The 16,437-nt window shown below is 46.2% G+C and overlaps 1 protein-coding gene across 4 annotated transcripts in view; it reads right to left on the reverse strand.

Moving 5' to 3' along the window:
* Positions 1 to 16,437, reverse strand: part of SMARCA4 (SWI/SNF related, matrix associated, actin dependent regulator of chromatin, subfamily a, member 4) — a 56,197-nt gene that overhangs the window by 18,932 nt on the left and 20,828 nt on the right. For all 4 annotated transcript variants that reach the window (XM_066570318.1, XM_066570316.1, XM_066570317.1 and 1 more), the window contains exons 17-27: positions 15,780 to 15,943; positions 15,592 to 15,658; positions 14,410 to 14,520; positions 13,611 to 13,853; positions 12,657 to 12,770; positions 11,690 to 11,797; positions 10,156 to 10,242; positions 8,562 to 8,608; positions 8,190 to 8,356; positions 6,234 to 6,397; positions 1,351 to 1,578 (exon numbers count right to left, since the gene is read on the reverse strand). In XM_066570318.1, coding sequence (XP_066426415.1) covers positions 1,351 to 1,578; positions 6,234 to 6,397; positions 8,190 to 8,356; positions 8,562 to 8,608; positions 10,156 to 10,242; positions 11,690 to 11,797; positions 12,657 to 12,770; positions 13,611 to 13,853; positions 14,410 to 14,520; positions 15,592 to 15,658; positions 15,780 to 15,943 — 1,500 coding nt within the window. The remainder of the gene's footprint in view (positions 1 to 1,350; positions 1,579 to 6,233; positions 6,398 to 8,189; positions 8,357 to 8,561; positions 8,609 to 10,155; positions 10,243 to 11,689; positions 11,798 to 12,656; positions 12,771 to 13,610; positions 13,854 to 14,409; positions 14,521 to 15,591; positions 15,659 to 15,779; positions 15,944 to 16,437) is intronic.

Here is a 16,437-nt window from a genome sequence, read left to right on the forward strand (position 1 = left end):
TTCACTTTTTTTCTTTTTTTTCCCTGACTCCTAAAAAAATTCTCATTTTTTCCCCTCTTTCCCTCACGTCCCCACCCTCCTCTCCACCAAAAACACCTTAAAAAATTCTCTTTATTTTTCCCTTTTTTTTCCCTGACTCCTAAGAAAATTCTCATTTTTATTCCCTAACTCCCAAAACTCTCTATTTTTTCCTTCCTCACTCCTAAAAAATTCTCATTTATTTTTCCCCCTAAACCCCCAAAACCCTCTTTTACTTTTCCTCCTCCACCTCCTAAAAACACCATAAAAAATTCTCTTTTTTATTCCTTTTTTTCTTCCTCAACTCCTAAAAAATTCTCATTTTTTTCTTTCCTGACTCCTAAAAAACTCTCATTTTTTTCCTCTAACTCCCAAAATTCTCTCTATTTTATTTTTCCAACTCCTAAAAAAATTCTCATTTTTTCCCCTCTTTCCCTCACCTCCCCACCCACCTCTCCACCAAAACACCTTAAAAAATTCTCTTTATTTTTCCTTTTTTTTCCCTGACTCCTAAAAAATTCTCATTTTTTCCCTAACTCCCAAAATTCTCTCTCTATTTTTTCCTTCCTCACTCCTAAAAAATTCTCATTTATTTTCCCTCACTCCTAAAAAAATTCTCATTTTTTCCCTCTTTCCCTCACCTCCCCACCCACCTCTCCACCAAAAACACCTTAAAAAATTCTCTTTTTTTTTTCTTTTTTTTTTCCCTGACTCCTAAAAAATTCTCATTTTTCTTTCCCCAACTCCTAAAAAATTCTCATTTTTTTTCCCTAACTCCCAAAATTCTCTCTCTATTTTTTCCTTCCTCACTCCTAAAAAAATTCTCATTTTCTTCCCCAACTCCTAAAAAATTCTCATTTTTTCTTTCCTCACTCCTAAAAATATTCTCATTTTTTTTCCCAAAAAATTCTCTTTTTTTTTTCCTAAAAAATTCTCATTTTTTCCCTAACTCCCAAAATTCTCTCTATTTTTTTTCCTTCCTCACTCCGAACAAATTCTCATTTTTCTTTCCTCACTCCTAAAAAAATTCTCCTTTTTTTCCTCTAACTCCCAAAATTTTCTCTCTATTTTTTCCTTCCTGACTCCTAAAGAAATTCTCATTTTTTTCCCTCACTCCTAAAAAAATTCTCATTTTTCCCCCTCTTTCCCTCACCTCCCCACCCACCTCTCCACCAAAAACACCTTAAAAAATTCTCTTTATTTTTCCCTTTTTTTTCCCCTGACTCCTAAAAAAATTCTCATTTTTCCCCTCTTTCCCTCCCCTCCACCCAAACCCCCCCAATCTCCCCCTCCACATCCATTTATTATAATTTCATTCTCATTTCTTTGTACCTCGTCCTGCTCCTCGTGCTCCAGGATGGCCTGCAGGAAGGCCCTGCGCTCGTGGCTGGAGGATTTCTGGTCGAACATTCCGGCCTGGATCACCTTCTGGTCCACGTTCAGTTTGTACTTGGCGGCCGCCAGGATTTTCTCCTCCACGCTGTTGACGGTGCAGAGGCGCAGCACCCGCACCTCGTTCTGCTGCCCGATGCGGTGGGCGCGGTCCTGGGCCTGCAGGTCCTGGGGGTCGTGGGGCAGGGAGGCCGGAAAAATTCAATTTACGGGGGCCAGAATTGATGGGGGCGTGAGGCCTGAGGGGGTGTGGGGGTGATAGGTGAAAAAATCCCAAGATTTGTCCTCAAAAATCCCTGAAAAATTCAATTTATGGGGGCCAGAATTGATGGGGGGGTGAGGCCTGAGGGGGTGTGGGGGTGATAGGTGAAAAAATCCCAAGATTTGTCCTCAAAAATCCCTGAAAAATTCAATTTATGGGGGCCAGAATTGATGGGGGGGTGAGGCCTGAGGGGGTTGGGGGTGATAGCGGAAAAGATTCTGATTTTCTCCTCAAAAATCCCTCAAAAAATCCATTTATTGTCCTCAGAATTGATGGGGGGTGAGGCCTGAGGGGGTTTGGGGGTGATAGCGGAAAAATTTCCTGATTTTTTTCCTCAAAAATCCCTGAAAAAATCCATTTATTGTCCTCAGAATTGATGGGGGGAGATGTGGGGGTGAGGCCTGAGGGGGTTTGGGGGTGATAGGTGAAAAAATCCCAAGATTTGTCCTCAAAAATCCCTGAAAAATTCAATTTATGGGACGGAAAATTGATGGGGGCGTGAGGCCTGAGGGGGTGTGGGGGTGATAGGTGAAAAAAATCCCTGAAAAATTCAATTTATTGTCCTCAGAATTGATGGGGGGGTGAGGCCTGAGGGGGTGTGGGGGTGATAGGTGAAAAAATCCCAAGATTTGTCCTCAAAAATCCCTGAAAAATTCAATTTATGGGGGCCAGAATTGATGGGGGGGTGAGGCCTGAGGGGGTTGGGGGTGATAGCGGAAAAGATTCTGATTTTCTCCTCAAAAATCCCTCAAAAAATCCATTTATTGTCCTCAGAATTGATGGGGGGTGAGGCCTGAGGGGGTTTGGGGGTGATAGCGGAAAAATTTCCTGATTTTCTCCTCAAAAATCCCTGAAAAAATCCATTTATTGTCCTCAGAATTGATGGGGGGAGATGTGGGGGTGAGGCCTGACTCAGAATTGATGGGGGGAGATGTGGGGGTGAGGCCTGAGGGGGTTTGGGGGTGATAGCGGAAAAGATTCTGATTTTCTCCTCAAAAATCCCTCAAAAAATCCATTTATTGTCCTCAGAATTGATGGGGGGTGAGGCCTGAGGGGGTTTGGGGGTGATAGCGGAAAAATTTCCTGATTTTTTTCCTCAAAAATCCCTGAAAAAATCCATTTATTGTCCTCAGAATTGATGGGGGGAGATGTGGGGGTGAGGCCTGAGGGGGTTTGGGGATGATAGTGGAAAAGATTCTGATTTTCTCCTCAAAAATCCCTCAAAAAATCCATTTATTGTCCTCAGAATTGATGGGGGGTGAGGCCTGAGGGGGTTTGGGGGTGATAGCGGAAAAATTTCCTGATTTTCTCCTCAAAAATCCCTGAAAAAATCCATTTATGGGGCTCGGAATTCATGGGAGGAGATGTGGGGGTGAGGCCTGAGGGGGTGTGGGGGGGATAGGTGAAAATTTTCTGATTTTTTTCCTCAAAAATCCCTGAAAAATTCAATTTATGGGGGCCAGAACTGATGGAGGGGTGAGGCCTGAGGGGGCTTGGGGTGATAGGTGAAAAAAATCCCTGAAAAATTCAATTTATGGGGGCCAGAATTGATGGGGGCGTGAGGCCTGAGGGGGTGTGGGGGGGATAGGTGAAAATTTTCTGATTATTTTCCTCAAAAATCCCTGAAAAATTCAATTTATGGGGGCCAGAATTGATGGGGGGGTGAGGCCTGAGGGGGTGTGGGGGTGATAGCGGAAAAATTTCTGATTTTTTTCCTCAGAAATCCTGATTTTCTCCTCAAAAATCCCTGAAAAAATCAATTTATTGTCCTCAAAAATCCGTGAAAAAATCCATTTATGGGCCTCAAAAATCCCTGAAAAATTCAATTTATGGGGGCCAGAATTGATGGGGGCGTGAGGCCTGAGGGGATGTGGGGGTGATAGGTGAAAAATTTCTGATTTTTTTCCTCAAAAATCCCTGAAAAATTCAATTTATGGGGGCCAGAATTGATGGGGGCGTGAGGCCTGAGGGGGTGTGGGGGTGATAGCGGAAAAATTTCTGATTTTTTTCCTCAGAAATCCTGATTTTCTCCTCAAAAATCCCTCAAAAAATCCATTTATTGTCCTCAGAATTGATGGGGGGGTGAGGCCTGAGGGGGTATGGGGGTGATAGGTGAAAATATTCTGATTTTTTTCCTCAAAAATCCCTCAAAAAATCCATTTATTGTCCTCAAAAATCCCTGAAAAATTCAATTTATGGGGCAGAAAATTGATGGGGTGGTGAGGCCTGAGGGGGTGTGGGGGTGATAGGTGAAAAAAATCCCTGAAAAAATCCATTTATGGGGCCCAGAATTGATGGGGGGGTGAGGCCTGAGGGGGTTTGGGGGTGATAGCGGAAAAATTTCCTGATTTTCTCCTCAAAAATCCCTGAAAAAATCAATTTATGGGCCTCAGAATTCATGGGGGGAGATGTGGGGGTGAGGCCTGAGGGGGTTTGGGGGTGATAGGTGAAAAATTTCTGATTTTTTTCCTCAAAAATCCTGATTTTCTCCTCAAAAATCCCTGAAAAAATCCATTTATTGTCCTCAAAAATCCCTGAAAAAATCCATTTATGGGCCTCAAAAATCCCTGAAAAAATCAATTTATGGGGGCCAGAATTGATGGGGGGGTGAGGCCTGAGGGGGCGTGGGGGTGATAGATGAAAACATCCCAAGGTTTGTACTCAAAAATCCCTGAAAAATTCAATTTATGGGGCGGAAAATTGATGGGGGGGTGAGGCCTGAGGGGGTTTGGGGATGATAGCGGAAAAATTTCCTGATTTTCTCCTCAAAAATCCCTCAAAAAATCCATTTATTGTCCTCAGAATTGATGGGGGGTGAGGCCTGAGGGGGTTTGGGGGTGATAGCGGAAAAATTTCCTGATTTTCTCCTCAAAAATCCCTGAAAAAATCAATTTATTGTCCTCAGAATCTCTGGTTTTGTCCTTAAAAATGCCTGGTTTTGTACTCAAAATCTCTGGGTTTTGACTCAAAAATCCTGATTTTGTACTCAAAATCCCTGGGTTTCTCCTCAAAATTGATGGGGGGGTGAGGCCTGAGGGGGTTCGGGGGTGATAGCTTGAAAATCCCTGGGTTTGTCCTCAAAAATCCAAATTTTGGCCTCAAAAATCCAAATTTTGTCCTCAAAAATCCCTGAAAAAATCAATTTATTGCCCTCAAAATCCCTGGGTTGGTACTCAAAAATCCCTGAAAAAAATCAATTTATTGCCCTCAAAATCCCTGGGTTTGTACTCAAAAATCCCTGAAAAAAATCAATTTATTGCCCTCAAAATCCCTGATTTTGTACTCAAAATGGGATGGTCAGTTGGGTTTTGGGTCGCTCAGTTGGGTTTTGGGTTGATTTTTCTGTCATTTTTGGGGTCAGTTGAGTTTTGGGTCAATCAGTTGGGTTTTGGCTTGGGATTTTTGTGTCATTTTTGGGGTCAGTTGGGTTTTGGGTTGCTCAGTTGGACTTTGGGTCGATTTTTGGGTCAGTTTTTGGGTCAGTTGGGTTTTGGGTTGGTCAATTGGGTTTTGGGTCAATCAGTTGGGTTTTGGCTTGGGATTTTTGTGTCATTTTTGGGGTCAGTTGGACTTTGGGTCAGTTTTTGGGTCAGTTTTTGGGTCAGTTTTTGGGGTCAGTTGGGTTTTGGATTGCCCAGTTGAGTTTTGGATTGCCCAGTTGAGTTTTGAGTCGATTTTTGTGTCAGTTTTTGGCCCAGTTGTGTTTTGGATTGCCCAGTTGGGTTTTGGGTTGAATTTTTGTGTCAGTTTTTGTCCCAGTTGAGTTTTGGATTGCCCAGTTGAGTTTTGAGTCGATTTTTGTGTCAGTTTTTGGCCCAGTTGTGTTTTGGATTGCCCAGTTGGGTTTTGGGTTGAATTTTTGTGTCAGTTTTTGTCCCAGTTGAGTTTTGGATTGCCCAGTTGAGTTTTGAGTCGATTTTTGTGTCAGTTTTTGGCCCAGTTGAGTTTTGGATTGCCCAGTTGGGTTTTGGATTGCCCAGTTGAGTTTTGAGTCGATTTTTGTGTCAGTTTTTGGCCCAGTTGTGTTTTGGATTGCCCAGTTGCCTTTTGCCTTGACTTTGGTGCCGTTTTTGGGGTCAGTTGAGTTTTGGGTTGAATTTTTGTGTCAGTTTTTGGATCAGTTGAGTTTTGGATTGCCCAGTTGAGTTTTGGGTCGATTTCTGTGTCAGTTTTTGGCCCAGTTGAGTTTTGGATTGCCCAGTTGGGTTTTGGATTGCCCAGTTGGGTTTTGGGTCGATTTTTGTGTCAGTTTTTGGCCCAGTTGAGTTTTGGATTGCCCAGTTGAGTTTTGAGTCGATTTTTGTGTCAGTTTTTGGCCCAGTTGTGTTTTGGATTGCCCAGTTGGGTTTTGGGTTGAATTTTTGTGTCAGTTTTTGGCCCAGTTGTGTTTTGGATTGCCCAGTTGCCTTTTCCCTTGACTTTGGTGCTGTTTTTCCCACCGCCCAATCTCAGCCCCGTTTCACCCCAAGCTTTTGCGCTCTCTCTTTCCTCTCAACACCCCCAACTCCTGAGCTGATTTTTTTTGGGGCTCCACCTCGAGGCCCCTCTCCCCTGGCCCTACCTGGTGGGGGTTCCAGTCGCTGTCGAAGATGATGACGGTGTCGGCCGACTGGAGGTTGAGGCCGAGGCCGCCGGCGCGCGTGCTCAGCAGGAAGATGAAATACTCGGAGCCGGGCTCGTTGAACGTCTTCAGCAGCATCCCCCGGTCCTCGGCCTTGGTGGTGCCTGCAACCCCACGCGGGCGTCACGGCCGGCGCCGGAACCGGTTCCGGAAGGTTCCGTCGGGGAAAGGGGGGGGGGGGATCCCCATTGGATTGAGTTGGATCCCCCATTGAATTTAATGGAATTCGCACTCCCGATCTCAACGGGATTGGCGGTTCCGGAAGGTTCCGTTGGGAATGGGATCCCCATTGAATTCCCATTGAATTCCCATTCCAAATCCCATTGGGATTGGTGGTTCCGGAAGGTTCCGTTGGGAATGGGATTCCCATTGAATTGAGCTGGATTCCCATTCCCAATCCCAATGGGATTGGTGGTTCCGGAAGGTTCCATTTTGAATGGGATTCCCACTGAATTGAAGTGAATTCCCATTCCCAATCCCACTGGGATTGGTGGTTCCGGAAGGTTCCATTGGGAATGGGATTCCCATTGAATTGAGCTGGATTCCCATTCCCAATCCCACTGGGATTGGCGGTTCCGGAAGGTTCCATTGGGAATGGGATTCCCACTGAATTGAAGTGAATTCCCATTCCCAATCCCACTGGGATTGGTGGTTCCAGAAGGTTCCATTGGGAATGGGGGATCCCCATTGGATTGAGTTGGATTCCCATTGAATTTAATGGAATTCCCATTCCCAATCCCATTGGGATTGGTGGTTCTGGAAGGTTCCGTTGGGAATGGGATCCCCATTGAATTCCCATTGAATTGCCATTCCCAGTCCCATTGGGATTGGTGGTTCCGGAAGGTTCCGGAAGGTTCCATTTTGAATGGAATTCCCACTCCCGATCTCAACGGGATTGGCGGTTCCGGAAGGTTCCGTTGGGAATGGGTGATCCCCATTGGATTGAGTTGGATTCCCACTGAATTGAAGTGAATTCCCATTCCCAAATCCCACTGGGATTGGTGGTTCCAGAAGGTTCCGTTGGGAATGGGATCCCCATTGAATTCCCATTGAATTCCCATTCCCAATCCCATTGGGATTGGTGGTTCTGGAAGGTTCCATTTTGAATGGGATTCCCACTGAATTGAAGTGAATTCCCATTCCCAAATCCCACTGGGATTGGTGGTTCCAGAAGGTTCTGTTGGGAATGGGATTCCCATTGGATGGAGCTGGATTCTCATTCCCAATCCCAATGGGATTGGTGGTTCCAGAAGGTTCCATTGGGAATGAGGATCCCCATTGAATTTAATGGAATTCCCACTCCCGATCTCAACGGGATTGGCGGTTCCGGAAGGTTCCGTTGGGAATGGGATTCCCATTGAATTCCCATTCCCAGTCCCATTGGGATTGGTGGTTCTGGAAGGTTCTGGAAGGTTCCATGGGGAATGGGATTCCCATTGGATTCAGTTGAATTCCCAGTCCCAATCCCACCCTGTTCTGACCCAATTAATCCAACCAATTAATCTAACTAATTAATCTGACCAATTAAATTTTTTTTTCCATATTGGGGATTTTTTCCCAATTGGGAATTTCCCAATTCCCAATCCATTGGGGGTGAATTGGGATTTTGGGGGAAAATTAGAGATTTTGGGGGGGAAAATTGGAGATTTTGGGGGGGTGGATTGGGAAAACTGGGGATTTTGGGGGTGGATTGGGAAAACTGGAGATTTTGGGGGTGAATTGGTATTTTGGGAGAAAATTGAAGATTTTGGGGGGGGTGAATTGGGAAAATTGGAGATTTTGGGGGGGTGGATTGGGAAAATTGGAGATTATGGGGGTGGATTGGGATTTTGGGGGGAAAACTGGGGATTTTGGGGGTGGATCCACCCCACCCCACCCCACCCCAGGGGCACTCACCATCCAGCCTGAGGTATTTGAAGCCACGATAAGCGAAATAATCCTCCATGATGGTCATCAAGGAGGTCATCTGGCAGAAGAGCAGCACCTTGTGGTTGGTGGCCCTGAGTTTGGGCAGGATCCGATCCAGGAGCTCAAATTTCCCAGAGGCTCGGTACAAATCCAGCCTTGGGTGGATAAAAATGACCAAAATTAGAAGGGGAAAAAAAAAAATGAGATTGGAGGTCGAAAATTTGGCGTTTCCTTCTCTGTTGGGATCATCTGGGATTCGTGATTTGGGGTTGGTTCATCTTCCACCTCTTTAGGGAAGTTTGGAGTTTGGAAATTCAGAGATTTCCGAAATTCCACGAATTCCAAAAATTTGTCACTCACCCCTGCACGATCCCGCCCGTGAACCCCAAGTGCTCTGAGAAGGATTCCTGAAACGGAGAGGAGAAATGGTGACAAAAAGCAGCAGAAATTACCCCAAAAAAAAAAATAAAATCTGGAGCTGCCTTCAGGAGCCCCCCAGTTCCCTCAGGAAGCTGGGGAGGAAGAAGAGGATGGATTTTTTTGGGGTGGAAAACACAGGGATGGAAAGTTAGGCCTGATTTGGTTCATCTTTGATGGGTTTAGCTCTGTTTGGGTTTATCCCCATTAAGGTTATCCCTGGTTTTTATTTATCCCAGTTTTGTGGGGTTTAACCCTGTTGGGTTTATCCCAGTTGGGTTTAACCCTATTGAGTTTAAAACCCTGTTGGGTTTATCCCTGTTTGGGTTTAACCCTGTTAGGCTTAACCCTGGTTTTGGATTTTCCCAGTTTTGCTGGGTTTATCCCTTTTTGGGTTTATCCCTTTTTGGGTTTATCCTGGGTTTTTCCATTTTTTTGTTCACCCCTGGCTCTCCTGGGTTTAACCCTCTTGGATTTATCCCAGTTGGGTTTAACCCTGGTTTTGGTTTATCCCAGTTGGGTTTAACCCTGGTTTTGGTTTATCCCAGTTTTGTTGGGTTTAACCCTGTTGGGTTTATCCAAGTTGGGTTTATCCTTTTTTTGGTTAATCCATGGCTTTTTTGGGTTTAACCCTGTTGAGTTTAACCCTGTTGGGTTTAACCCTGTTGGGTTTATCCCAGTTGGGTTTATCCCTTTTTTTGGTTCATCCCTGTTAGGATTATCCCTGATTTTGGTTTATCCCAGTTTTGTTGGGTTTAACCCTGTTGAGTTTAACCCTGTTGGGTTTAACCCTGTTGGGTTTATCCAAGTTGGGTTTATCCTTTTTTTGGTTAATCCCTGGTTTTTCTGGGTTTAACCCTCTTGAGTTTAACCCTGTTGGGTTTATCCCAGTTGGGTTTATCCCTGGTTTTGGTTTATCCCAGTTTTGTTGGGTTTAACCCTGATTTTAATTCATCTCAGTTTTTACCCCCGTTAAGTTTATCCCTTTTTTAGTTCATCCCCGATTTTGGATTTTCCCAGTTTTGTTGAGTTTATCCCTTTTTTTGGTTCATCCCTGTTAGGATTATCCCCGATTTTGGTTTATCCCAGTTTTGCTGAGTTTAACCCTGTTAGGTTTAACCCTGATTTTAGTTCATCTCAGTTTTTACTCCCGTTGAGTTTATCCCTTTTTTAGTTCATCCCCGATTTTGGATTTTCCCACTTTTGTTGAGTTTATCCCTTTTTTTGGTTCATCCCTGTTAGGATTATCCCCGATTTTGGTTTATCCCAGTTTTGCTGAGTTTAACCCTGTTAGGTTTAACCCTGATTTTGGTTCATCTCAGTTTTTACCCCCGTTGAGTTTATCCCTTTTTTGGTTCATCCCCAATTTTGGATTTTCCCACTTTTGTTGAGTTTATCCCATTTTTTTGGTCCATCCCTGGCTGTCCTCTGGGTTTATCCCAGTTGGGTTTATCCCATTTTTTTGTCCATCCCTGGCTCTCCTGGGTTTAACCCTTTGGGGTTTTTGCCATTTTGGGTTTCTGCCCCCCGGCCCCACCTCAATGTGCTGGAACATGTAGGGGTGGTTGCAGATCTTGCGCAGCTGCATGATGGTGTTCATCAAGGTCTTGGTGCCTCCTTTGCCCTGCCAAGAACCATCCAGGAGGTTAAAAATTCATTAATTCATCCCCCAAATTAATGCTGGGGTTAAAAAAATTCAAATTAATTAATGCCGGGGTTAAAAAAAACAAATTAATTAATGCCGGGGTTAAAAAACCCCAAATTAATGTCGGAATTAAAAAAATAAAATTAACGGTGGGGTTAAAAAACTCAAATTAAAAGTGGGGTTAAAAAATTCAAATTAATTAATGCCAGGGTTAAAAAAACCCAAATTAATTAATGCCAGGGTTAAAAGACCCAAATTAATTTTTGAATTAAAAAACTCAAATTAATGGTGGAGTTAAAAAATTCAAATTAATGGTGGAGTTAAAAAATTCAAATTAATGGTGGGGTTAAAAAACTCAAATTAATGATAGGGTTAAAAACCACAAATTAATGGTGGAGTTAAAAAACCCAAATTAATGGTAGGGTTAAAAACCACAAATTAATGGTGGGGTTAAAAAACTCAAATTAATTAATGCTGGGTGAAAAAACCCAAATTAATGATGGGTTCCATCTATTCACCAGTCCGGAATTCCCAGGAATGTTTGGGATCATTGACTGGGAGCTGATGGTCCCACGGTCCCAGAAAGGGACTCGGAGATATTAAAATAAATTAAAAAATTAAGAAATAAATTGATTTAAATAATTTCACGCAACCCAACCCAACAACCTGCTCAAGCCAAGCCAACCAAACCATTGGTTCAACCCAACCAAACCCAACCCAACTATTGGTTCAACCCAACCCAACCATTGGTTCAAACCCAACCCAACCCAACCCAACCATTGGTTCAACCCAACCCAACCCAACCCAACCCAACCCAACCATTGGTTCAACCCAACCCAACCCAACCCAACCCAACCCAACCCAACCACCTGCTCAAGCCAAGCCAACCAAACCCAACCCAACCATTGGTTCAACCCAACCCAACCCAACCCAACCCAACCAAACCCAATCCAACCCAACCCAACCCAACCCAACCCAACCCAACCATTGGTTCAACCCAACCCAACCAAACCCAACCCAACCAAACCCAACCCAACCATTGGTTCAACCCAACCCAACCATTGGTTCAACCCAACCCAACCCAACCCAACCCAACCCAACCATTGGTTCAACCCAACCCAACCCAACCCAACCATTGGTTCAACCCAACCCAACCAAACCCAACCCAACCAAACCCAACCCAACCCAACCATTGGTTCAACCCAACCCAACCCAACCCAACCATTGGTTCAAACCCAACCCAACCAAACCCAACCCAACCCAACCCAACCCAACCCAACCATTGGTTCAACCCAACCCAACCATTGGTTCAACCCAACCCAACCAAACCCAACCCAACCATTGGTTCAACCCAACCATTGGTTCAACCCAACCCCAGAGTGGAGCCCAAGCCACGCCCAGCATTCCCAAATTGCCAAATCCAGACCTTCTTGTCCTTCTCGGAGCCGTCGGTAAGAAGGACGCCCTTGGCCTGCATGTGCCGGTAGAGGACGCGCTGCAGCGCCGACATGTCGCACTTGATGACGTACTCCACCTGCCAGGAGACAACCATCGGTTCGACCCAACCCAATGGGATCCAACCCAAGCACCTGCACAACTCAACACAACCCAACCACTGGTTCAACCCAACCCAACCCAACCATTGGTTCGACCCAACCCAATGGGATCCAACCCAAGCACCTGCTCAACACAACCCAACCCAACCATTGGTTAAACCCAACCCAAGCACCTGCCCAACCCAATGGGATCCAACCCAAGCACCTGCACAACTCAACCCAACCCAACCATTGGTTCAACCCAACCCAAACACCTGATCCACACAACTCAACCCAACCATTGGTTCAACCCAACCCAAGCACCTGCTCAACCCAACCCAACCCTCTTCAACCCAACCATTGGTTCAACCCTACCCAAGCACCTGCCCAATCCAATGCAATCCAACCCAAGCACCTGCTCAACACAACCCAATCCAACCATTGGTTCAACCCAACCCAACCCAACCAACGGGATCATCACTGTGAGCACCACGGCCAGCAATGGACAGAGGGATCCAACCCAACCATCTGCTCACCCAACCATTGGTTCAACCCAACCCAACTCAACCATCTGCTCAACCCAACCCAACCATCTGCTCAACCCAACCATCTGCTCACCCAACCATTGGTTCAACCCAACCCAACTCAACCCAACCCAATCATCTGCTCAACCCAACCCAACCATCTGCTCAACCCAACCCAATCATCCCAACCCAACCATTGGTTCAACCCAACCCAACCCAACCACCTGCTCAACCCAATCCATTGATGACTCTGGAGTGGGGTGAAGCTCCACGTCCACCTCCCAGGATGGACCCCCCCCAGTGGTCTCCGGGGATGGGGACCCTCCAGTGTCACCTTTTCTGGGAGCTGAGCCTCCACCTCCTTCTTGAGGCGCCGCAGCAGGAAAGGCCGGAGCACCTTGTGGAGACGGCGGATGATGAGGATTGTCTCCTCCTCGTTCAGGTCCACCTGGAATTGTCACCAGGAGCAGGGATTGTCATCAGAAATGGAAGTGGATGGACCCTCCCAACATCTCAAAATACTCCAAGAACCTCCTGAGCCCCAATTCCTGGTGGGACGCCACCTCCCAGAGCTCCAGAGCTCCAGAACCACTTCCAGCTTCTCCAGATCCATTAAAAACACTGATCCAGCTTCTCCAGGTCCATTCCAGACACTGATCCACCTCTCCCACAGTTCCAGAGCCATTTCCAACTTCTCCAGGTCCATCAAAGACACTGATCCACCTCTCCCACAGTTCCAGAGCCATTTCCAACTTCTCCAGGTCCATCAAAGACACTGATCCACCTCTCCCACAGTTCCAGAGCCATTTCCAACATCTCCAGGTCCATCAAAGACACTGATCCACCTCTCCCACAGTTCCAGAACCATCCCCACCTTCTCCAGATCCATTCCAGACACTGATCCACCTCCCAGAGCTCCAGAACCATCCCCACCTTCTCCAGATCCATTAGACACTGATCCAACATCTCCAGATCCATCAAAGACACTGATCCACCTCCCAGAGCTCCAGAACCATCCCCAACTTCTCCAGGTCCATTCCAGACACAGACCCACAGCTCCAGGGACACTTCCAACATCTCCAGGTCCATTCCAGACACTGCTCCACCTCCCAGAGCTCCAGAACCATCCCAAACTTCTCCAGATCCATTCCAGACACTGCTCCACCTCCCAGAGCTCCAGGAACACTCCCAACCCCCTCCAGATCCATCACCGCCAACCTCAAACCCACCTCCAGCACCTCCAGCACCATCTCCCTGTCCCCCCCCCCCACTCCTTTTTTTCCAGCACCTTCTCCCCGGTCATGGCGAAGGGCGCGTTGAACCACTGCTCGAAGGTGCTGCAGCTCTTGAAGATGGTGGGCAGGAGGAAGTTGAGGAGGGCCCAGAGCTCCGGGAGTTTGTTCTGCAGGGGGGTCCCGGTGAGGAGAAGCCGGCGCGGGGCCACGTAGTGGGTGTTGAGGACCTGGGTGAGCTTGCAGTGGTGGTTCTTCATGCGGTGGCCTTCGTCCACGATCATGTACTTCCAACGGATCTGGGGGGGGACAGGAGGAATGGAGGAGAACATCTCAGGTGGGCACCAGCCAGAAATGGTTTCAGAAGAATTTTGGCAGAATTTTAGAAGAATTTTGGAAGAATTTTAGAAGAATTTTAGCAGAATTTTAGAAGAATTTTGGAAGAAATTTAGCAGAATTTAAGAAGAATTTTAGAAGAATTTTCTCAGGACCTTCTGGAATTCAACCCAATTCAACCCAACCTTCTGGAATTCATGGAGGTGACTAAGACAAAGTGGATAAAATAAGAAAGGAACTCAAAAAATAAGGAAGAAACTCAAAAAATAAGCAAGAAACTCAAAAAATAAGGAAGAAACTAAAAAAAAAAAAAGAAATAAGAAGCTGAGAACCCAAATTTAGACCCCAATTATTCTCCTACTTCCTTCCACCTCTATTCCATTTTCAGCTTCTACGCTCTGGAGAACTTTCTGCCAATCATAAATATCAGAATTTATCAAAAATTTCATCTTTCCCGAAAACTTGAGCATGGGAAAAAAACAAAAATTGGGAAAAACTTTTGGATGAAGAAGGGCTCACCTTGGCCAGGATGTGCTTGTCCTTGATGATGTACTCGTAGGTGGTGAGGAGAACGTTGAATTTTCCGCTCCGGAGCTGCGGGACGAAGGCGCGGCGCGCGGCCGGAGAGCCCTGAGGGGACAATTCCAACCAGGAATGTCAAAATTCCCAGAAAAATGGGGGGGTTTTCCAAAAAGGTCAGGAGGTTTTGGGGTCTCATGCTGGTGAGGAAGGAGCAAAAATGGGATTTTTGTGGGGTTTTGTGGATTTTCATGGATTTTTGTTGATTTTTGTGGATTTGGAGCTCCAATCCTTCTGGATTTGGAATTCCCAGAAAAATGGGGTGGTATCCAAAAAGGTCAGGAGGTTTTGGGGTCTCCTGCTGGTGAGGAACGAGCAAAAATGGGATTTTGGGGGACTTTCATGGATTTTCATGGATTTTTGTGGATTTGGAGCTCCAATCCTTCTGGATTTGGAATTCCCAGAAAAATGGGGTGGTATCCAAAAAGGTGAGGAGGTTTTGGGGTCTCCTGCTGGTGAGGAAGGAGCAAAAATGGGATTTTCGTGGGGTTTTGTGGATTTTTGTGGAGATTCATGGATTTTCATGATTTTTTTGTGGATTTGGAGCTCCAATCCTTCTGGATTTGGAATTCCCAGAAAAATGGGGGGTATCCAAAAAGGTCAGGAGGTTTTGGGGTTTCCTGCTGGTGAGGAACGAGCAAAAATGGAATTTTTGTGGGGTTTTGTGGATTTTTGTTGATTTTTGTGGAGATTCATGGATTTTCGTGATTTTTTTGTGGATTTGGAGCTCCAATCCTTCTGGATTTGGAATTCCCAGAAAAATGGGGTGGTATCCAAAAAGGTCAGGAGGTTTTGGGGTCTCCTGCTGGTGAGGAACGAGCAAAAATGGGATTTTGGGGGACTTTCGTGGATTTTCATGGATTTTTGTGGATTTGGAGCTCCAATCCTTCTGGATTTGGAATTCCCAGAAAAATGGGGCGGTATCCAAAAAGGTCAGGAGGTTTTGGGGTCTCCTGCTGGTGAGGAAGGAGCCAAAATTGGATTTTTTGTGGATTTTCGTGGATTTGGAGCTGGGACCCCAAGTCCTCCAGAGCAGGAAGAGAAAAACGGAAGCTTGGGATGGAGATGGAATCCAGGAAAACGGAATCCAAGGAACTGAAACCCAAGGAATTTGGTCCTCACCTTGTAGGAGACCTTGACCACGGACGGAGCCCACTTGTCGAACTCGTAGGCCCAGTTGGACAAAGTCCTGTGGGGAAAGACAGACGGAAAAAAAAGGTGGGAATTTTGGGAATTTTGGGGAATTTTGGGGAATTTTGGTTCTCCGCATGGAACAAGGGTGGGAATTTTGGGGTTCTCCAGGCACTCACGAGAGCGGGACGATGATGAGGAAGGGGCCGTTGATCCTCTTGTGCTCCATCAGGTACGTGATGAGGGCGATGGTCTGGATGGTCTTGCCCAGGCCCATCTCGTCAGCCAAGATCCCGTTGAGGTTGTTGTTGTAGAGGGACACCAACCACTCCAGGCCTTTGATCTGTGGGAATGGAGATCCAGATCCCACCTCAGATCCCCACCCAGCTCCAGATCCCACCTCAGATCTCCATCCAGCTCCAGATCCCACCTCAGATCCCCACCCAGCTCCAGATCCCACCTCAGATCTTCATCCAGCTCCTCAATCCCATTGTCCCACCTCAGATCTCCATCCATCTCCAGATCCCACCTCAGATCTCCATCCATCTCCAGATCCCACCTCAGATCTCCATCCATCTCCAGATCCCACCTCAGATCTTCATCCAGCCCCAGATCCCATTGTCCCACCTCAGATCTTCATCCCACATTGCATCCAGCTCCTCAATCCCATTGTCTCACCTCAGATCTCCATCCCTATCCAGATCCCACCTCAGATCTTCATCCCTCTCCAGATCCCACCTCAGATCTCCATCCATCTCCAGATCCCACCTCAGATCTTCATCCAGCTCCTCAATCCCATTGTCCCACCTCAGATCTTCATCCAGCTCCAGATCCCAC

This window comes from Molothrus aeneus, unplaced genomic scaffold, assembly GCF_037042795.1.
Source record: "Molothrus aeneus isolate 106 unplaced genomic scaffold, BPBGC_Maene_1.0 scaffold_30, whole genome shotgun sequence".
Taxonomy (NCBI): Eukaryota; Metazoa; Chordata; class Aves; order Passeriformes; family Icteridae; genus Molothrus; species Molothrus aeneus.